The sequence below is a fragment of the Heptranchias perlo genome, chromosome 33, assembly GCF_035084215.1.
Source record: "Heptranchias perlo isolate sHepPer1 chromosome 33, sHepPer1.hap1, whole genome shotgun sequence".
Taxonomy (NCBI): domain Eukaryota; kingdom Metazoa; phylum Chordata; class Chondrichthyes; order Hexanchiformes; family Hexanchidae; genus Heptranchias; species Heptranchias perlo.
In genome coordinates, this window is record NC_090357.1 from 16,588,411 (window position 1) to 16,611,039 (window position 22,629).

At 40.7% G+C, this 22,629-nt stretch overlaps 2 protein-coding genes across 2 annotated transcripts in view; one reads left to right on the forward strand and one right to left on the reverse strand.

Moving 5' to 3' along the window:
* Positions 1–916: 916 nt before the first annotated feature.
* Positions 917–11,208, forward strand: LOC137301315 (mth938 domain-containing protein-like). Its single transcript, XM_067970770.1, has 4 exons — positions 917–1,084; positions 4,469–4,610; positions 5,910–6,005; positions 10,822–11,208. Exons 2-4 carry the CDS (start codon positions 4,479–4,481, stop codon positions 10,960–10,962), a joined length of 369 nt encoding a protein of 122 aa, XP_067826871.1. The 5' UTR covers positions 917–1,084; positions 4,469–4,478; the 3' UTR covers positions 10,963–11,208.
* A 3,250-nt stretch (positions 11,209–14,458) lies between these two features.
* Positions 14,459–22,629, reverse strand: part of LOC137301503 (CXADR-like membrane protein) — a 92,121-nt gene continuing 83,950 nt past the window's right edge. The window contains exon 7 of the mRNA XM_067971028.1: positions 14,459–21,422. Within this exon, the coding sequence (XP_067827129.1) occupies positions 21,137–21,422 (286 nt within the window). The 3' untranslated portion in view covers positions 14,459–21,136. The remainder of the gene's footprint in view (positions 21,423–22,629) is intronic.

Here is a 22,629-nt window from a genome sequence, read left to right on the forward strand (position 1 = left end):
GTCAAGTCTCATAAAATTGCTGAATCTTTTTTCAGATGGAACTTTGGACCAAGGTAATGTAGTGTAGTTTTTAAGGGTATAAAATGGTTCTTTCAACAACAACAACAACAACTTGCATTTCTAAAGTGCCTTTAACATAGTAAAATGTCCCATGGCACTTCATTGTCAAATGTTGTTTGATAATATGCCATTGAGCCATATTAGGACAGGGGCCCAAAAGCTTGGTCAAAGTGGTAGGTTTTAAGGAGCGTCTTAAAGGAGGAGGGAGGCGGAGAGTTTTAGGGAAGGAATTCCAAGTGTCTGTGGACTCAATATACTGAATGGGCGGGAGGTATTCAAAAGGCTGTTTAGTACAGCTGGTTTTCCACAGTGCTGGCTATTGCCTATTAGGTGCAAGTAATTGCATCAGCAATTCCCTTATGTTTTTGAAATGCCTTTGACAACCACCTGCATTCATATAGTGCCTTTAACTTGGGAAAATATCCCAAGGTGCTTCATAGAAGTGTAATCAAATACTAATTGACACTAAGCCAACAAAGATGATACGAGGTGGCGTGACTAAAGGATGAGCTGTTTGGAGAGGTCTTTTCAGAGTTAAGCTTGGGGCCCCAGCTGCAACTGCACGTTCTGAGGTCACTTTCCCCACATGCATTTTGGTGAACTCCATCTTATTTTAGTTTCAGCCTCAGTTCTTGTATGTACTTCCTATTTATACCTTTATGCAGTTTAGTTAATTAAATTCCAAAATGAGAAGGTTTCCAAGGGTGAAAAAACTCAAAAGGAAGGAAGTGCAGCTAAATTTCCTGTAGATTTAGGGGTTGCTGTAGCTTTGAGTGACCGTAAACCCATTTATTTACTCTGATACAAAATATATATTAGGGGCTGGATGGATGAACGAGTGAGATGTAAGCGTACACTGTAAGGCGGTTTGTTCTGAGGTGCGGGTGAGATGGAAGCTCTGTGGTTCCATTTCATGAAAAACTCCTCGATGCATCAATCTGCCGTTTCTATGACAACCGTGGGATGGTAGCTCGGGACAGGCGGTGACCCCGGGCCGGAAGCTTCACTCAGCGGCGCTCCTGAGGTGAGAGGGGCCGGGGAGAGATCTGAGGGTGGTGGGGTTTTTTTTTTGGGAGGCGCTGCTTGTGCACGCCAGGGATTTCTCGGCCGCCGACCTCAGCGCGTTACTCGAGAGCGCCCTGGGGCGGGCCTGCGGTTCGGGTTCGCCCCCAGGCTGGAGTTCACGGTGAAGGCCGCTGATCTGCTCCTGTCGTTTTGTGGCAGGAATCGTCTCTACAAGCTGTCAGTTTCCCGGAATCTCGCCATAGTTGGACTCAGAACCTCCCGTTTTTGTTAAATCAGCTGTTGCTAGGCAATTAGTGTCAAAAATTGAAATTAAATGTGAAATCGGGCATTGCTGTCACGAGTATTTCTGTGAGCAGAGATTTGTTGCCACGTCAGAGTGTTTCTGTCTGGATTTAGTTCCTGAATAATCTGCAGTGTGTAAACTGGACCAGTTCTGGGAGTTTGCCAAATTTGATGTTGCAGAAGTTTCCATACTTGCAACAATGGGATTTCTTTTGTTCTAGTAATAGTGTGTGATGACAACTTGTTGTCCACTCTATAAACCTAGTATTTTATGCTGTTTTATTTAGGATCCATTATTACTGTGCTTAAAACGTTCATAGGGTTGTTACATGTATGGGTCCCAGACCTGCACCTCCTCTGTGGAGACAGTTCTCTTATCCTCTTACCCAGTGACAGTGGAGTTCTGCTCACTGGCTGCTACTTGCCAGTCATATTTTAACGTGTCTTTTGGAAATCCATATAGACAACATCCCTAGATACTCCCCTGTCCACTACTTTAATGACTGCCTCAAAAAATTCAACTACTTCAGTCAGACATGACCTGGCCTTCACAAATCCATGCTAACTCTTTGATTAGCTCATGCTTGTTCAAGTATTCAATCAATCTTTCTCTGATGGCAGATTTTTTAAAATGGTGTTCCGTTTCTATGGGTTGACAAAATATGAAGTAAACATAAAATGCTATATGCAAGTTCTCTGAATAACAATCTTGGCCTTATGTGCATTTCAATGAAAGAGACTTGCAGGTAATCAGATAAAAAGTTGATTGGAAAACTCAGTTTTTTTAAGTTAATTATTAATCAAAGATTCATCCCATTATGAATCTTCTGAAACTACTGTAGGAAGAATGGAACATGAAAATTCATAAGACCATAAAAACATAGCATCACAAACGGTTCTATAAGTAAACTTAACAATTTCAGTATTGGGATGGAGGCACTAGACTGGCTTAAAGCATTCAAATAAAATAAACCCATTGTGATGGACAGTGCATACTTGAGGGTGGTAAGTGAGATTGGAGCCCAAATCAACAAAGTACTAACAGTTGTCATGAAGGAATCAATGAACATGCAAGAGATCCCACTACATTGGAAACCAGCTAATGTATCTATTTTCACAAAAAAGGCAACAATATTAATCTTAGTAACTACAGACCCATTAGTCATACATCAATAACTGGCAAAATAATAGAATTGATCGTTAAGAACAAACTAGAAGATTAGTTGTAAGAAAATAAGCTTACAAAAAAGTAGGAAAATCATGGCATTTTTGAGGAGGTCATGTCTCAAATTGATTGTGGGAAGCCCTGTAATGAAGTCTTCCAGAAACCCATTTAATGATGTTCGGCATTGTAGGCTACTATATTAGGAAGTGGTTATTCATGGTAAACCTGGATGTGGATCAGGATTTGGCTGAAAGAGGTGAAGCAGTGAGTATGAGGTGGGGGGTGATGAGTTGGGGAGATATACTGAGCAAAATGCTCCAGGGATCAGTGCTGGGTCACTACTGTTCTTAATCTATGTAAACAACTTGGATTCAGAAAGAAAATACCATTTAGTAAAATTCTCAGAAGATACTAATCTGGGGGAGGTGGTCAATTGAGTCTTACGAGGCAGCCAATGAACTATAGAAGGACCTAAATAAAATTTGCAAATGGGCAGAGCAATGGCAGATGAAATTCAGAAGGACAAGTAAGGGCTATTGGAAGGAAGAGTGGGAGACGCACTTAATGAATAATAATGGACTCATAAGGGGAGAGCCTGAAAGAGATCTGTCGGTGATAGCAGGCTCAACAGTTAGTATGTACAGTTATTGCAGAGCAGCAGTCAATAAAAATAACAGGCTGCTAAGCAATATTGCCAAATCAGTAGGATTTAAGTAAGGAAAAAAGACATAATAGTTGCATCACGAAGATATGTACAGATGAGGGAGGACATCCATCCCATTTAATTTATCCTCCCATGACTGAATTATAAAAATAGATAAGCTGGAGAAACTTGGACTCAAATGCAAAGGGACCATCTAAAAGCATATGATATGAGTGGAATAGAAAATATAAACCTGGAGCATCATTTTAAGTTAAACCGTCACTGCACAACAAACTAGGAAAAGGCAAGAACAAGACTTATATCATGAAGGACTTCATCACATAAAGAGTGATTGGCACTTGGAATGGAATTCAGGGTAGCAAGTGGAGACAAAAACTCCGGAATCATTGAAGAAACGGTAGGATGCTGTGATTTGGGGACTGTAGGTTTCCATGAAAGGATTGAGTTAGATGGGTCAAATGGCCTCCCTCTTCGGTACTTATTTTTGTAACGTAACTTATCTTTATTTCCATGGCAATTTTTTCCCCTTTTGAAGGGTGGTGACTCGAACTGGAGTCTGGTTCCGTGGATGCCAGCAACCCTTCAGTACCTCACCCAAGTGGCTATTGTTCATGTGTGAACTTAGTGCGTTGGCAAGCTAGTTGACCATCAGCCTGATCCTGTTCTTATCCAACGTCCAAATTTCTATCATTAAGAATCCAAATCTTTAGGCCTATTTACCATGTAATTGGTTTGTCATTGAAGTAATCTATTAATTATGGTAAAAAAACATATGATTGACTTCAAACGCCAATGCCATCTGATGTACTGTACCAGAAAGCTCCTAGTCTGGTCTGTGCTGAGTTAGCTAATTTCAGAAGGGGCAGCAGTAGGGGTGCTATAATTGGCCACATTACCCTAGGCTAGGAAAAGGAAAAGACAGTCAGGTTTCAACTGGTGTGCCCTTCACTCTTCCATAATCGAATGGCCGGCGAACACTCACTATCATGGCTTACACCTGTAGAATGGTCTCTTGGGAGGTCTGCATGTGTGAATCCATACCTTGGCATGAGACAAAGCCTTTAGAGGTGAGAGAAAACCAATGGGAAAGGAAATCAGATAAGTTGTATAATAAAAGATTCTTGTGTTGGAAATGCTTATGGTAATTAAAAGGCCTTAGCCACTTTAATGTTGTCCAGCTCCTTTAAATGCACCAAATATAACCTGAATAGAATCCGATGGAGTACGTAGTTTGCTATGGAAGCTCAGTTTTTGTTTTCCTACCCCAACAGTGAGTGAAACATGACTTCACCCTACATTGCATCATTAAGATGGGGAGAAATGAAGGTTGAGGGCAGTGATACTCTGTACAAGGATTGTAAAGTGTGGCCAGGAGGAAAACGAGTGTGGAACTGGAGAGAGACAGGAACCCGAGTGAGTAGAGATTTGATCTGAGATGCTGAAAATAATTGTAATCTAGCAAATTGCATAGTTTAAAACAGTATAATTTGTATATATTGTCTTCTGGCAGATAGCATAAAAGGGCTTTGTTGTCAACGCGGAAAGAGGTTTCAAGTAGAACAGAATGCTGTGAAAACTGATCCATAAAGGTGCTCTGCAGATTCCATGTCTAGATATTATGATTTTTGCAATGCAAACTTTTACTTTAAATTCAAGAAAATACTTTCAAGAAAATACATTCAGCAAAAAGAATAGACACTTCTAGCAACAGTTTTCAACAGTGGAATCCAACAGCTAAAGGGGATCATCACAACAATATCTAAATGCAAGGCAGAAGTTAATATTGGTACATATCAATAAATTCTTACCTGCTTAAAGCTCTGCACCTCCATTACTTTTGTCCTTGAAAGGTTACATCGCTTCCCATGCTATACATATCAATTTTAAGATCCTTATCCTCATCTTTAAATGCCTCTATGATCTCACTCAGCCTTTTGCACCTACTCTCATCTCTGCTATTCTTGCCCCCTACTCATCTCTCCCCTTTGCCAGCCATTCTTTTAGCCATCTTACCCTGGCCCTCTAGAACTCCTTCCCAAACCCCTTCGCCTTGCCTCCTTTCAGAATTGATTTCAGAAGTCTACTTATGACTTTTTTTAGTCAATTCCTTTTTCGACTCTGCCCCTTTACCCATTTTACCTATTCTTCCCTTTTGGTGTCCATTTTCACTTAACCGATCTCTGAAGCATTCTGGAATGTCTTTCCGACATAAAGAATGCTATATAAATGCAAGTTGTTGGTTGGGATACTTCTGTGTGTCCTCCGTGACAGTTCGTTTTCCTGATGTACTTTGTTTAAAAGACTTCTCCACAGAATCCAGAATACTTTCATTTCCTTTGTGAATCCAATTCCTTTAAAGGGTTATATAATGGTTTCAAACATAATAGGGAGCATGTGGTCAGAACTGCTGCCATTTTGAGTTTCATTCAGTGGTTTTAGCATTTGCATATTGGGTCTGAGTTTGCAAATACTAAAATATTGGCTCTTTCAAGCTGAAATGAGGCTTGATTGCCAAGGATGTTTGAATTCTCACCACTCTTTCCAGCAGTTTATATATGCAACTAGTTAGTGGATGCCTCAGGTCAGGGAACAGAAATACTGCAGAATAGAATACATTAGAACAAGAATTGAAAGATTATACAAAATAAACAGGGACACTGAAAAGACACTGAGGCTGTCAAACTGTTTAAAATTGTTCCCATGTTCTTACAGCATAGACCTGGGGTTCAGCCAGCTGATGTTAATGAAATTATAAACAAAGGTATTCAGACTGTTGTAATTGGAAGAGGGATGGAGGAAGCATTGCAGGTAAGTCAATTTTCAGGATAAACTTTGAACAAAATTAAATCGTCAAGCTTCACTTGCTTGTGGCTTTGATGAGCCCATTACTTTCTTTGAAATGGAACTTTTTCCACCACGATCCATTCAGTAAATAATTTTTCAGATTTGGTGGTAAAAGTGCTCCATTTACAATGGTGCTTATATTAAATACTGTGATTTAATTGTGCGTGTGTCTTAAGAGAGAAATTATGGGAGCATTTTATTTGTGAGTGTTATCAATATGTTGCCCTCATACTCTGGGCGTTTAAAAGGATAACCAAATCAGTAGCAGGATATATTCTGATGCAACAGTGGGATTTGACAAGTTTGTGTGAGTTCTGCAGTCTCACCATGTACCGAAAAGAAGAGTTGTTTAGTGACTGTTTGTTTGGAGCACTGTGATTGGGTTGTGGCTATCATGTGATCACTAAATCTAAGCTCCAATTCATCACAGTACTCTCTTTGGATTGGCCCCTGCTAAGCAAGTTTTTAGCAGCAACCAATTAGATCTGAAATATAGTATTTTTTGACCACCATCTTGCCTTCAGTATGGCAGTACGGTAGCATAGTAGTTATGTTACTGGACTTGTAGTCCAGAGGCCTGGACTAATAATCCGGAATCATGAGTTCAAGTCCCGCCATGGCAGCTGGGGAATTTAAATTCAATTAATTAAATAAAATCTGGAATGAAAAAACTATATCAGTATTGGTGGCCATGAAATTACCGGATTGTCCTAAAAACCCATCTGGTTCACTAATGTCCTTTAGGGAAGGAAACCTGCCGTCCTTACCCTGTCTGGCCTATATGTGACTCCAGACCCACAGCAATGTGGTTGATTCTTAATCGCCCTCTGAAATGGCCTAGCAAGCCACTCAGTTGTACAATCTCGCTAAAAAAAGCCATAACAAGAATAAAACCGGATGGACCACCCGGCATCGGACCACTAGGCACCGGACACGACAAAGGCAAACCAAGCCCAGTCGACCCTGCAAAGTCCTCCTCACTACATCTGGGGACTTGTGCCAAAATTGGGAGAGCTGTCCCACAGACTAGTCAAGCAACAGCCTGACATAGCCATACTCACAGAATCATACCTTTCAGCCAACGTCCCAGACCCCTCCATCACCATCCCTGGGTATGTCCTGTCCCACCGGCAGGACAGACCCACCAGAGGTGGCGGTACAGTGATATACAGTCAGGAGGGAGTGGCCCTGGGAGTCCTTAACATTGACTCTGGACCCCATGAAATCTCATGGCATCAGGTCAAACATGGGCGAGGAAACCTTCTGCTGATTACCACCTACCGCTCTCCATCAGCTGATGAATCAGTCCTCCTCCATGTTGAGCACCACTTGGAGGAAGCACTGAGGGTAGCAAGGGCACAGAATGTACTCTGGGTGGGGGACTTCCATGTCCATCACCAAGAGTGGCTCGGTAGCACCACTACTGACCGAGCTGGCCGAGCCCTGAAGGGCCTAGCTGCCAGACTGGTCCTGTGGCAGGTGGTGAACGAACCAACACAAGGGAAAAACCTACTTGACCTCGTCCTCACCAATCTACCTGTCGCAGATGCATCTGTCCATGACAGTATTGGTAGAAGTGACCACTGCACAGTCCTCGTAGAGACGAAGTCCCGTCTTCGCACTGAGGACATCATTCAACGTGTTGTGTGGCACTATCACCGTGCTAAATGGGATAGATTCAGGACAGATCTAGTAGCTCAAAACTGGGCATCCATGAGGCGCTGTGGGCCATCAGCAGCAGCAGATTTGTAATCCAGCATAATCTGTAACCTCATGGCCCGGCATACCACTCTACCATTACCAACAAGCCATGGGATCAACCCTGGTTCAATGAGGAGTGTAGAAGAGCATGCCAGGAGCAGCATCAGGCATACCTAAAAATGAGGTGCCAACCTGGTGAAGCTACAACTCAGGACTATTTGCATGCTAAACAGCGGAAGCAACATGCTATAGAGCTAAGCGATTCCACAACCAATGGATCAGATCAAAGCTCTGCAGTCCTGCCACATCCAGTCGTGAATGGTGGTGGACAATTAAACAACTAACGGGAGGACAACACTCTGTAAACATCCCCATCCTCAATGATGGCGGAGTCCAGCACGTGAGTGGAAAAGACTATGCTGAAGCGTTTGCAACCATCTTCAGCCAGAAGTGCCGAGTGGATGATCCATCTCGGCCTCCTCCCGATATCCCCACCATAACAGAAGCCAGTCTTCAGCCAATTCGATTCACTCCACGTGATATCAAGAAACGGCTGAGTGCACTGAATACAGCAAAGGCTATGGGCCCTGACAACATCCCGGCTGTAGTGCTGAAGACTTGTGCTCCAGAACTAGCCGCACCTCCAGCCAAACTGTTCCAATACAGCTACAACCCTGACATCTACCCGACAATGTGGAAAATTGCCCAGGTATGTCCTGTTCACAAAAAGCAGGACAAATCCAATCCGGCCAATTACCGCCCCATCAGTCTACTCTCAATCATCAGCAAAGTGATGAAGGTGTCATCGACAGTGCTATCTAAGTGGCACTTACCAATAACCTTCTTACCGATGCTCAGTTTGGGTTCCGCCAGGACCACTCAGCTCCAGACCTCATTACAGCCTTGGTCCAAACATGAACAAAAGAGCTGAATTGCAGAGGTGAGGTGAGAGTGACTGCTCTTGGTAGCATTTGACCGAGTGTGGCACCAAGGAGCTCTAGTAAAATTGAAGTCAATGGGAATCAAGGGGAAAACTCTCCAGTGGCTGGAGTCATACCTAGCACAAAGGAAGATGGTAGTGGTTGTTGGAGCCCAATCATCTCAGCCCCAGGACATTGCTGCAGGTGTTCCTCAGGGCAGTGTCCTTGGCTCAACCACCTTCAGCTGCTTCATCAATGACCTTCCCTCCATCATACAGTCAGAAATGGGGATGTTCGCTGATGATTGTACAGTGTTCAGCTCCATTCGCAACCCCTCAGATAATGAAGCAGTCTGTGCCCGCATGCAGCAAGACCTGGACAACATCCAGGCTTGGGCTGATAAGTGACAAATAACATTTGTGCCAGACAATGACCATCTCCAACAAGAGAGAGTCTAACCACCTCCCCTTGACATTCAACGGCATTGCCAAATCCCCCACCATCAACATCCTGGGGGTCACCATTGACCAGAAACATAACTGGACCAGCCACATAAATACTGTGGCTACAAGAGCAGGTCAGAGGCTGGGTATTCTGCAGCGAGTGACTCACCTACTGACTCCCCAAAGCCTTTCCACCATCTACAAGGCACAAGTCAGGAGTGTGATGGAATACTTTCCACTTGCCTGGATGATGGCAGCTCCAACAACACTCAAGAAGCTCTGCACCATCCAGGAAAAAGCAGCCCGCTTGATTGGCACCCCTTCCACCACCCTAAATATTCACTCCCTTCACCACCGGCGCACTGTGGCTGCAGTGTGCACCATCCACAGGATGCACTGCAGCAACTCGCCAAGGCTTTTTCGACAGCACCTCCCAAACCCGTGACCTCTACCACCTATAAGGACAAGGGCAGCAGGCACAAGGAGACAACATCACCTGCACATTCCCCTCTAAGTCACACACCATCCCGACTTGGAAATATATCGCCGTTCCTTCATCGTCACTGGGTCAAAATCCTGGAACTCCCCACCTAACAGCACTGTGGGAGAACCTTCAACACACGGACTGCAGCGGTTCAAGAAGGCGGCTCACCACCACCTTCTCAAGGGCAATTAGGGATGGGCAACAAATGCTGGCCTTGCCAGCGACGCCCACATCCCATGAACAATTTTTTTTTTTTAAAGTTTGCAATTAGCTCCCTCCCAGTCTGGCTTCATGTTTGATTGCTCACTTCTAGCAGTGATTCCAGGTTGCATACTCCCACTTGCTGCTGGGTCTCCACAAGTGCTTTATTCCTGAACCATGAGGGCTCTGCCAAGTGCTTCAGCTCTACTTCTGGCCTAGGTAGGCCTGGAACCCATTCCCCACCATTTTGTCTCTCCAGACTCTGCTCGCCACCATTTCATTGCTCCAGGTACCAAGTTAACTTCTTATTAAACCACTTCCCTACCTCAGTCTGCCACGGTCTCCCTCCCTGGCTTCAAGTGGGAGAGAGAGGAAGACAACTTGTTAAACAGGAGGGGAGAGAAATATATGGAGAAAAGTGAGACCCTATTAAATGAGAGTAGGGTGAAAGAGAAAGGCCATATTGAGTGGTGAGAGAAACCCTGTTGATGATTGGGGGGAGGGGGGGAGATATGAAAAGAGACCCTGTTGTGATGCAGGGACCATGACAGAAATAGAGATTAATGCTTGGCATTGGAATGCAGGTGAAAATCCTATCAGTCCTCCCATTACAGTGTATTTTCTTACATATTCTACCAATTACAGCATTTTCAATTAAAACACCAAAGAGTGACTAGTTAGCCAGGATTTGGATTTTTTTAAATGAAAAGTAGCCTTAAAGAAATTTGTGACATGTGAGAGAATTTTGAATAAATTTTACTTTTATCAGACTAAATGGTACAATGATAACTTGTAAAGATCTCTTCAGATGTTTTTGAATAGCAGCATTAGATATCATCTGCACTGTAATAAATTGAAGTTTGAAAGAAACATCACCAGATTAGTACTTCAGTTTTGTCAAATTCTACATTTGTGGCTTGATAATCCACACATTTGATCTGTATTCAGATTTGATCTAATCAGTAATGAGTGCAGACTCTGCCATTGAAGTAGCATCATCATAGAAACCTAACTTGCAGTGTTGGTTTTAGGTGCCTGAAGAGACACTGGCTTTCATCAGAAGTCAGGGTGTTGATGCTGTGGTTCTACAAACAGAGAAGGCTGTGCAGCAGTATAACAAACTAGTGAAAGAGGGGGTTGCTGTTGGAGGAATCTTCCATTCGACCTGCTGAAACCTGCTGTTCTAGCACTTAATGACCGAGCTGAGTCAACACCTTGTGTATCACAGGAGAACAGCTAGTTATGTTTGGATGCCAAGTTTTAGCATTCTATTATGATTTTTTAAAATATAAGCAAACTAACTCATAAAAATTAAAGCTGTTCAGTAGCCCATAATTTCTAGTGAAAAAATTATTTGGACTGCAATGATGCAATGCTTGATATTTTCTGTCTGAGCGGTTAATAAACATTCCTTGTTGCCTCCTACTAAAGTGTATGTTGAACTTTATTATATCACTTCTGATGGCTATTGCATACATTGGGTTATAATGAGTGCCATGAACATGGGATATTTACCGTATACATATGTGGCCCAGAATAGCATGTAGTAGGTGCTTGTTATCTTCTTTACATTGGATCTGGAATTGACTCTGTAATTGAGGTAACATGATGACCTGAATTACTTTCCTGCAAGCCACTGGTAATTTGAAAGTCAATGAATCAACTACATGTTAACTGTCCCCATCTGCAGTAACCTCCAGCTGTAGCCATGGCAACTTCTTTGCCATAACTGCCCTTAACAATTCTGGAGCATCAAGAGCACAGAAAACCCCCACACAGTGACAATATGCAAATGATTCATCAAAAACTTATATAACTGACAACAAACTTGTACGAAACATCACCTAAATAAAATGGAGTCAAATAAACTTCCATAAGAGCCCATACTGCATGACAACCAGATTTTTGACCAAACTGCAACTAATGACTTGCCAGACATCATAGTGATAACAGCTTAAAGGATTCTGAGGTACATACAACACCATACAAGGTGTGATGTCACTGTGCTGCAACCCACATAAGTGTTTTTAATTTCTAACTGTAACCACACAATCTATATGCAAATGTTGTAGGAACAGAATATTTCATATGAACTGCTGGATACTTTTTCTCTCTTCTAAACTCATTTAAATGAATTTTTCAAGTCCAAAAATGTTTACTTCAGCCAGAAAAACAGCTTTAATAAAAAATAAATACATTAACTAAATAATGGGATAGACAAGAGCTGAAATAAACCCAAAAGGATCAATTGGAGCAGGAAAGAGGAAGAATTATAAAAACACTGAAGAACTAGAGTTTGGGGAGATTAGCATTTAAGGCATTTTCAAACTTCTTTGGTAAGAGAGTAGATTTCTGAGCCAAGGCAATTTTTTAAATGTCAGTAAATTGATGTCATACCCAGTAATCTAAACTAGGAGTATATTTTCCAGCTGGAAAATTATACTCAGCAACCAGCCAGGCTTGGTGAGCTAAATATCAAAGCAACTTGAAACTCAAACGAGTGAAGAGCCAGACTTTTGGGAAGTGGTCTGTGGCTTGTAGATGAGATGCTTTCTGGTGTGTCAACAATGGCTAGCCTGCCCTTAAACAAATTTTTTGTACATTGTGAAACGCCAATGTAGGTGAAGGTGACCTCAGATTAGTAAATGTGAAGACTTTAATCGGTTCAACGAGCTAACCACACTATACTGCATCAGCATTGTCAGAAAGTAAAATACTCAACAAAATCTTGCATAGGGACTTCATTTTCTACCAAAGCTTGGGCAGGATTCTTTAATCTTAAGTGTACTGTCTTGTCCAGAAAGACTTGCTCGAAAAATAAATCACTGCACGTAGCAATATAATCCAGACAATCTGTGTTGACGAAGTTATCCCAACCACGAGTTAGTGTGGCCTGTTCTCCGCAAAATTAGATTTAAGTGACATCTTGGCCCGGGTGGTAGCACCCTTGCCTCTGAATCAGAAGGTTGTGGGTTTAAGTCCCACTATGGATTTGAACACATAATTAGGATGGCACCTCACCACAGTACTGAGGGAGTATTGTTGAAGATACTGTCTTTCCAATGAGATGTTAAACTAAGGGCCCATCTGTCTGCTCAGGTGAATGTAAAAGATCCCATTAGTAGAGATTTCTTTCTGTGACCTAACCAACATTCCTCCCTCAAGTAACAACGCTAAAAATACATTTCCTGGTCATTCATTTGTTGCTATTTTTGGGTCCTTGCTGTGTGTAAATTGTCAGCCATGTTTACCCGCATAACAGTAATTCTATTTTAAAAGTAATTCTGGTTGTAAAGCGCTTTGGGATGCCTTTAGGATATGATAAGCTGCTATGTAAATGGAAGTTCGTTCTTTTTAAGGCCAGGATGATCCATAACCCAAGCTATTTAGCAGAGACACAACTGATCTCAAAAGCATAAGATATGTAAATCAAAATGGCAGACTCTGTTATCTCTTAGCCATATTCATTCATATGAATTTATACAGCTGTTTTGCCTATACTTTGCAGTGCAGAGAAAGCATCTCACATTTGGACTCGAATTCTGTGAATCAAAGTACAATAGTGTGATTTCACTGTTGCTCAGGAGCATAGCTGTAAATTGCCATTACAAAAAAAACACAAATAAATCAGAATTCTCATCACAAGATACTTATGGATGAGGAAGGCCATTTGGGAACAACCCATCACTCCTCACTTTGCAGCATCTAATTGTTTCTTAAAGGATTCCAGGATTTTTGCCTTTAGCACCCTGCCTGGAAATTCATTCCAAGTGATCACTTTCTGCTTGAAGAAGAACTTCCTGGTATCTGTCCTAAAGATACCTTTTATTCATTTGAATCTGTGTTCTCTTGTCCTACTATTTATTTAAAAGTACTATAATGGATTAACCTTTTCCACACCATTTACTATACTACATACCTCTATAAGATGACCTCTCAGACACCTCCTTTCCAAGCTGAAAAACCCGAGCCTCTCCAGTCTTTCCTCGTAATTCAAACGTCTGACACTAAAAATCTGTCATTTGGCTCGTCTCTGCATTGCCTCCCATGCTTGAATGTCTCCGTTATTTCAGCTCACCTGCCTACATAACATCTTGATACATGCAGCAAGCTACCCTGCATGTTCAAAGCATCAAATGCAATCTCTACTCAAAAGGAAGGAGGTTTTTTTTTCCCTTCAAATGTTCTTCTCTTCCCCCCCCCCCCCCCCTTGAAGGCACTGACTCACGTTGAGGTACAGTTCCAGAGACACCAGCTGACCTCCTGTAGTTTAACCTAGGTGAGACTGTTCTTCGTGTATGAGATTGGACAGTGAGTGTCACAATGGTATTCAACTATGGGGGGGCATTGTTGCAAAGCCCAATCTTCTTCTCACCCTACATCCACACACATACACTTTACAGTTTGAATAACGGGAATGGGAACTTAGCTGATCTTTCTCCTCCCTTCCTGGGGTACTGAAGCCAGTTGCAGTGCCCCCACAGTCACTCAGCTGAGATCAGTATTCTCAACGCTGACCAGGGAATGAATAAACACAGCCACCCCCGGGGACCTCGAGAAAACTGTTCTTATTTATGTATGCCGCTTCCGAGCACTCTCACTTCTTTATCTTTGCACGTTGATGATTGTTTTCTTCCACTGCTGATGACTTAGAAAAAAATAGAGAAGCACAAGATGAATTATGTTTATTATTTTACTAGAGAAAACTTACAACATTCAAACCAGAAAATGCTGTGGTAAATTACAAAAATATACATTTGCACTTGAAATGAGAAACTCTTTACATTAATTTGTGCTGCACTATCCAGGATACAGTGCCATTTCTCTCATGTCATACCGTGTATTGAAATGTGAGCATGCATTGTGTATGACAGTTCAAAGATGATCCCTTGTAGGTTGAAGTGCTTTTAATCTTACTGACTAAGCATTTTGGAGCAGAAGGAAACTTCAAACATATAATTAAAAAGGGCAACATAATACCACAGAGTGCAATAATTACAGATTTTTTGCTATCCCTTTTAATGTTTAGCAGTGGATTTTATTTCAATCAGGCAATTAAAGCTCTTTTCATTCCTTTCTGCTATTTCCCTGTCCTTTCCCCATATGACTATTACTTAGGACTGAGTCACAGTTTTCTGCTGCAAGAAAGATTATGGTCATCTTATCAGTATTTTTTTGTACCGTAGGCAAATAAAATATTTACAGTACCTATTGAGTTAAATATAAAAGGTTTATCTGAACTGAAATATTTCCCACTGAAGTCAGATGTAAGTACTTAGTTACTATTACAGTGCTTCATTTAAATATGTAGTTTGAAATACTATTAAAAAGAATAGCAGATAAACAGAATCTCCTGAACAAAAGAATGCTGGCATTTCATTCACCAACAAGTGTCAGTCCAATATAATATATTCTTTTCATACAGTTTGCTTTTAACTACAACAGCTTGCATTTAATTGAACTAAGGTCCTCAGTGCCTTGAGGAAAGCTGGCTCCAGTTTCCCTAATATCTTTACCACAAAATTATGTCAGGATTTTATATAATCAGATTGATGACTCTCTAGGTTCCATAGTTACAAGCTTTGGACTAACAAGTTGGCTGCAGATTGCACAGGCATTTCATTACCTTCCCTCAGTATGTAAATTTGTCAATGTAAAGCTGTCGAGCACAGCTGGTGAAATGAGAGTTCTGAAACCTTGCAGTACAATATTTGTTATTAAAAAAAGTCAATAAGAACAAAACATAAAACACACATAATAAGCCTGCCCTGTATTTAAAAACTGGAATCATTTGCACCTAAAATGTTTTTCGACATAGTATAAACTGCAATCTTCAAGTGATTCAATGTACAAGCATGAAATAATAAACAAAAAATCTGTAAATACAGAGTAGGCCTATCAACAACTAAAGAGAAAAAAAAAGGTTCAAATTTTGAATGAAGACCCTTTGTCAAAATAGTTGTGACAATTAACCTCTGCCTGGATCTTCCCTTTTCAGATACTAATGGGTCTGCTGTACATTACAGTATGTTCCATTTTTATTTCAAATTTCAGCGTTCACAGTTTTTATTTTTATTTCCACTGCTCAGTATTTAACACTTCAGCAAAACTGTACTTTTGCCTGCTCCTCATGTACATTTTCATTTCAAACATAAACATGCTTCACACTAAATCTGCAGCAGCTGGTATACTTAAGATCGTTTAAAGTTAATATTATTTCTCGGCATACTGGTGCTCCAATATACTGTGCCGCATGGGTAGGATTTAAATCCACGTGTCCGCTATTGATTGTGTCATGTGGAGGGGGGAGGGAGGGAGGGAGGGATGGATGGAGAGAGAGTAGAGGGAGCACCAAATAAAAGCCAAGATCATCTTCACAGGGTGGAAGGGAAATAATCATCCCAAGTTGCTCTCGTCCAACTACCAATTGGCTAATGAGCGATACTGGCTGAGGATTAGGAGGAGGCCACCTGCCCATCCTTACATCTGAGGAATGCTGTATCGTGTGGTGTGCTTAATAGTGAGGAGAGAACTTTTTTTTTAATGGGAAATAAAGTTAATATTTTGTTTTACATACACCTGTGAAATTTTGTACTCCTGTTAGGCTGTTACAGTTCATTATAAAGCTTGTATTTATTGAAAGCATTTTAAAAGCTAAAATTAAATTTATAGAGCAAATGAAGAAAAGCTTCCTGCAAAGTACACAGTTAAGCAGTGTTACTGCACACACACTGCAAAACCAAATGAATGAACGTTACCCTGTAACAGCTCAACCCTGCAGCAAAGAAATCTCCAATAGGTTTTTTGGTTACAAATAATTTGATTGGTTATGTAAATATTGCCCCTCTAATGACCATACTTTCACAATGTTGCTTGGTTAAGTCATACTGGGCACAATAAAGTTTTGTAACTCCAAAAACTACTCTGTAGAAAATGCAAAGCTTGTATAAGGCAATGAGCCAATGGTTTCAATACAAATATCACCAAGTGCTGCATCCAGACTTCTCTCATTAATAACAAAAATGATGGAATTTGGCAGGTTTTTAAGATCTTTAAGCAAATATTTACAGAATAACAAAAACAAAGTTTGCTAACTATTTAAATATATATAAAAATAAAAGTAAACAAAGTTTGAAAGTGTCTGCATAGAGCAGACATCTTAGTTAAGCTTTTGTGTCCCTTTTGAATGGAATGGTATATGTCCAATGTGCTGCGACACTGGGTAATTTGTACAGATGCTTCTGCAGGCAAAAATGTTATCTGCCAATTTTTATTTTTCAAATGTGCCGTTATCAAATTATCGGTTGTCTTTGATAAGATTTTTAAGACAAATAATGCAAAATTTTATCTTGTAAAGTTCCCTTCATTGTTAACTTATATTAAGGACATTGTAGGTACATACAGGATAAAAAAATGTCTGCACATTACAGCTTTCCTGGTTAAGTTACATGGTGAATCTCAGTAAGTGGAAAACATCTGCTTTGAAAGATGTTCTTACTGTGTGAATGACATGAGCACAGTGATTCTGAGCTATTTTTGGCTCATGTCCCTGAATTCCAATATACTGCACCACATCCCATATGTTAGATAAACATGAATTCCCTATCCCCTGCAGTTATGGACTCTGTGCTTCCCAGGTGTTTATACAGTGTTGTTAGTAACTATCATTAAGTATTGTTGTCATATGCCCCCACCCAATCATTAGGGATCAGAAGTCTATGATTGCTTAAAAATGTGCACCATGGTTCATGCAGTTTTTTTTCTTTCAAAGTAATTCTTGGGCCATCTTTTCTACATTAAGCCAGCGTTAAAGAATAAAAGATGAAAAGTAATTGTCAATGATCAGGCATCTTGTGAAATTAATCAGCAGAAAACAGTTTTCTAAAATCCAGTAGACACAACCCATTTGTTCTATTAGACACATTGGGGGTGATTTTAAACCCCAAGAACGGGTGGGTTGGGGGCGGGTGAGAGTTGAAAATAGTTGTTTTTTTTGGGTCGCAACCGCAAAATCTTTAGACTTTGCATTCGCAACGGGAAGCCTGTACTTTTACACGCCGACATTAAACCTGTAAATAAAGCTGGGGTTGCAGTCGTGACCCAAAAAACAACTATTTTCAACTTCCACCCGTCCCCGACCCACCCGTTCTTGGGGTTTAAAATCACTCCTATTAACTCTACCAAAGCTAAGGCAACACAAGTTGAAATGCAGACCCTTTGATTTGGAAGGGGCTGTAATGTCTGTCAACTATAGAAATTTCTTTGGTCTGAAAGCAATATATAACATGTGTAGATGACAACAAAGTGTGCCTTTGGAGCTTGAGGGCAAGAATTTGACGATTAGTGATTACTGAACACTAACAGAATGAATGAGGAACAGGTTTATGTTGATCACTGCCATCAATCATTACCCAAGACCCATCAACAGTTTCTGGAGAAGATTTCCGTCTCGCATTCTCTCAACAAAACTTCATTCTCTTTCATTGGTGTTATTAAGGTAAATAGTATGTACTAGAGTTAGCAGATTAGACCTGCATGATTAGGATCAACAGATGTTTTATTTTCTTTAACAGTTCTGTTGAAAGATAAATTGTGAGCATAATTGATGTTGCTTAACATAGGTGAAGGTGGAGTTTGTAACATAACTGCAATTGAACTGGTGTTATAGCAGTATTATACCACCTAATAGACGTCTTCAAAATAATGGAGGGGTTTGATAGGGTAGACATAGAGAAAATGTTTCCACTTGTGGCGGAGTCCAAAACTAGGGGCTATAATTATAAGATAGCCACTCATAAATCCAATAAAGAATTCAGGAGAAACTTCTTTACCTAGAGAGTGGTTAGACAGTGAAATTTGTTACCACATGGAGTAGTTGAGGCGAATAGTGTAGATGTCTTTAAGAGGAAGTTAGATAACTACATGAGGGAGAAAGGAATAGAAGGATAGATGAAGTAGGGAGGGAGGTGGCTCGTGTGGAGCATAAACACCGGCACAGACAAGTTGGACTGAATGGCCTGTTTCTGTGTTTTAAATTCTATGTATGTAATTTTGTTTACTGTGGAGCCATCCATTTTGGGCATCACTCCGTAACCTACAGGGCTACGCACCAAGTGCTGGAAAGTGGGATTAAGCTGGATAGCTCTTTTTCAGCCAGCACGGAGATAATGGGCCACCTTCTGTGTTGTAACTTTCTATGATTCTATGATTTGTGCAGCCTTGAAACAATCAAGAAGAAAGTAACCAATTTTAACTCTGTGTAAGATCTCCAAGGAAAGCAGCTGTGTAAGTATGCATAGAAGACTCCACTTACTCTACACAGACCACCAGGAAAAGATTAATGAGGACCAGGGAGCGAAAGAATCTCGGATATGAGTTCACTAAAGCAAATCAATTATCTGTGAATGCAAGACTCATAAAGAAAGCAGCGGATTCCTTACTTTCTCAGATGTCTAATTAATTTTCTCAAAATACTTACTGAGATCTTTAAACTCACTCTAACCAACTCACTCCCATGTTATTATTTTTATAAGCATAACATTTTCGGACCATTTTCCTGCCGGGTTTCTTGATTTCTAACTGGAAGTAAGAACTGTAATAATTGTAATCCCCGCCCACAATTTCTAAATTATGACATCAACCCACCTGATGTGACACATTATTCAGAAAAATGGTCTATAAACTATTAAAACTAAGAGAAATCTAGGTGGGATAAAGAGAGAGTGAAGAAAGTCACCATGATGTAGGGGATAGTGGACGAATATTATCATGGACCAGTTACAAAATTTATGGATCAGATCGAGATCAAGTCTTCTGAGGCAACATTATGGCCAGTTAATGTCCAAAGTGGCAGGTGGCAGCACATTATGTCAGGTACACAAGCTCAACAATAGAAAGAATTATACTATTGACTCTTAGGTAAGGATATCAATGGATATGGATCAAAGGCGGGTAAATGGAGTTGCGCTACAGATCAGCCAAGAACTAATTGAATAGTGGAACAAGCTGTAGGGGCTGAATGTTCCTATATGGTGATATCACTAGTCTTTTGTAGTGCATGGCAAGGTTATGTTACTGACGATTACTCACCAATGAATATCAAAGATATTCAAAGTTGATCATGAGACACTCACATCATGGGAATTACAGCACACAACTGTACAACATGGTGTGTCTGTGTTGTACTTATTGTTTTTTGATTTTTAAAAAAATCACGATTATAAACTGTACAGTAGACAATCCTAGGTTTAAAAAAAAATCAGTGAAGGTATCTTACTGGCTTGTGCAGCATGCACTGGGCAGGTAATGTGCACACTTAAACACCATGTACTGCTGTGCACACTTAAACACCATGTACTGCTGTGGAGGAATATTATCATGGACCAGTTACAAAATTTATGGATCATAAATTTGTACAAAGAGACTTCATTTAAATATTTGTAATTTCCAGGATTTTTGCTGCCAGTAGCCCATATCCCCCAGTGTCACTGTTACTGAGCTGATATCAAGATATATCAGTACTGTGGTGCTTGTGTATAATTTTAACACTGATTTTGAAATAGATGACAATGTACTAAACTACTTATTACAAATGCTCACCTCAAAGGTTATTCTCCATTAACGTGCTATTTTGTGAATGCAAGTGCTGCATGTGTACAGCCTGCAATTACTGAGGAATCCTGTTACATGCAGTACGTTGGGATGGACAAGAATGTTGTTCAATATCAGGCTTGGATAATATGGGACTGACTGTGTAAGTGTAAGGAGCAAATTGGGATTTGGCTAACAACTGAACCTGTCAGGAATGTTCACACAGGATGAGTCCAGGGCATATTTTACAAAATCAAAATCAATTGCAGGTTACAAATCAGAGTACAACAGGTTATATAATGTTGAGTGCCTCCCTTTTTCTTTCAATAACTCTCTGGAACATGGCACCACTTACCCAGATCTGAACAATGTTGAAATATCCCTCATATCTGATTGTTCAACAGGTTCAGCAAATTCAGACAGAACTCAGTCAAAGATAAAATGAATCACTTTCTTGTGTGTGATTCATCATAAAAGGATCAGTGAAGCCTGGCTAAGAATTCTGATGTGCAAAATAGATTCATCTGTTTAATGCAAATCTATTTTACTGGAGTTTTTCTCTAACCCGGCCAATATATGAGACGATGTCTGCTTTAGGCAAATCCATTCTGTTTACTCAACATAATTTGCTCATGTCAGAATTAGGAAAGGGGGTGGGGATCAGACTTTCCAGCCTTAAATTTAATGTGTTTACTTAGTTGATGAAAATTCCTTAATTACCCAGTAAAACATCTCTCCTTCCGAATCAAGCCACATTCACACAGTCTGAAAAGCCCTGGTTTGGGCCGGTATCATGACAGGGACTGCTCCCATTCTTTTCATATGTGCCTGGGTTGGTGCATTCCTATCAATCTTGGCTTCCTCTGCTGGTGTGTAAGTAATGGGTGTCTTGTCCTCCTCGGTTGATGGCGTCCGAGGCTGCTGGGAGTAAGGGGTGCCGTTTCTGATGGACTTGACTGAGCAGGATCCAGACTGAGTGCTTCCTGTCCCCACTGAGGATTGTGTGTTGACAAGCTTTGCCTTTGGTGCCTCAGCATCTTCCCTGTTCAGTGCAATGAAAAAAAAAGCAAAGTATAGTCAAGCTTTGAAGTGAGACTGTAAAGAAACAATAGATCCATTTTTATACAACACACATTTTGCATGAGACTTGATTAAGCAGCTCACTGGAGCTGGTTTCCACCTACAATTTCTCATGTTGAGATTCCTGAGTTCAGCCATGCCATTGTGAAGGTGGCAAGTGGACAGCAGTCCTTCTCCACAGAGAGGGGGGGTGAGACGAATGGGGAGTTTCAGTTACATTTCTAATAATAAGAAAGTCTATATATTTTAATATTGTTGAATAGGAATATGACCGCCACTTTAAATGCTAGCTGCTTTGAGAGTACACATTATGGTGTGATATGCAAAAGCTTACTTCAAAGAAGCATTTCCTGACGCCTATTTGCTTAGGTATTGTTCTATTTAATTTGACGCTTCAGTCTGATAAAGACATTCAGGTTGAGCGATGTCTTTGAACCCCACTGTAAATGACAGGTGTACTTGTGAGGGCAAACATTATTTTGATGCCCTTTGTTGTAGGAATGAAGGGAAAATTTAGTTCAGGCTGTGAGAGGGGCAGGGCCATGATTCTTTGTAGTCTATCTGGTGAACAGTTCTGTAGCTGGGAGATATCATGGGTTTATAATTGGCGGCCTTCACCCAGTTGACCAGTCATTCAGAATCTCTGCTAGCTGAGGTTCCATGGGTTGGTCAGCAGTGAACCACCACATGGCTTTAGTCCAGGAACATGCTTCCAGTCCAGATTACAGCACAGGAGAAGCACCCTTGTTGTTTTCAATATTGCAAAGAGAATAGCAACACCTGTAATTACAGTAAATCTACAGTTTGTGTTTAATATTGTTCAATAAATCAACTAATAGTTTCTAAGCTAAGCCATGGTCAGCTAAACTGCTTATTTTCTGCCTTCCAAAGTTGAGGAAACTGGATGGCTACTGACGTAAACATTATACTGCAGCCACAGTGGTTAATGGAATGACTGAGCAGAGTGCATGAGTCATGTGATAGGCATTATACTCTCTGCTTTGAGAACCGGATTCAAAATCATCTTGGGTAGAAGTGATGAAGATCTCTATGGGCTGGTGGCAAGATAAAAACCGTAAATGAAAAGCGTTTGGCACTGGATTCTAGTGGATCCTCTAATTCAGCATTGACTGCCTCCAGTTTGGAAATCGCACACATGCAGTTGTTAT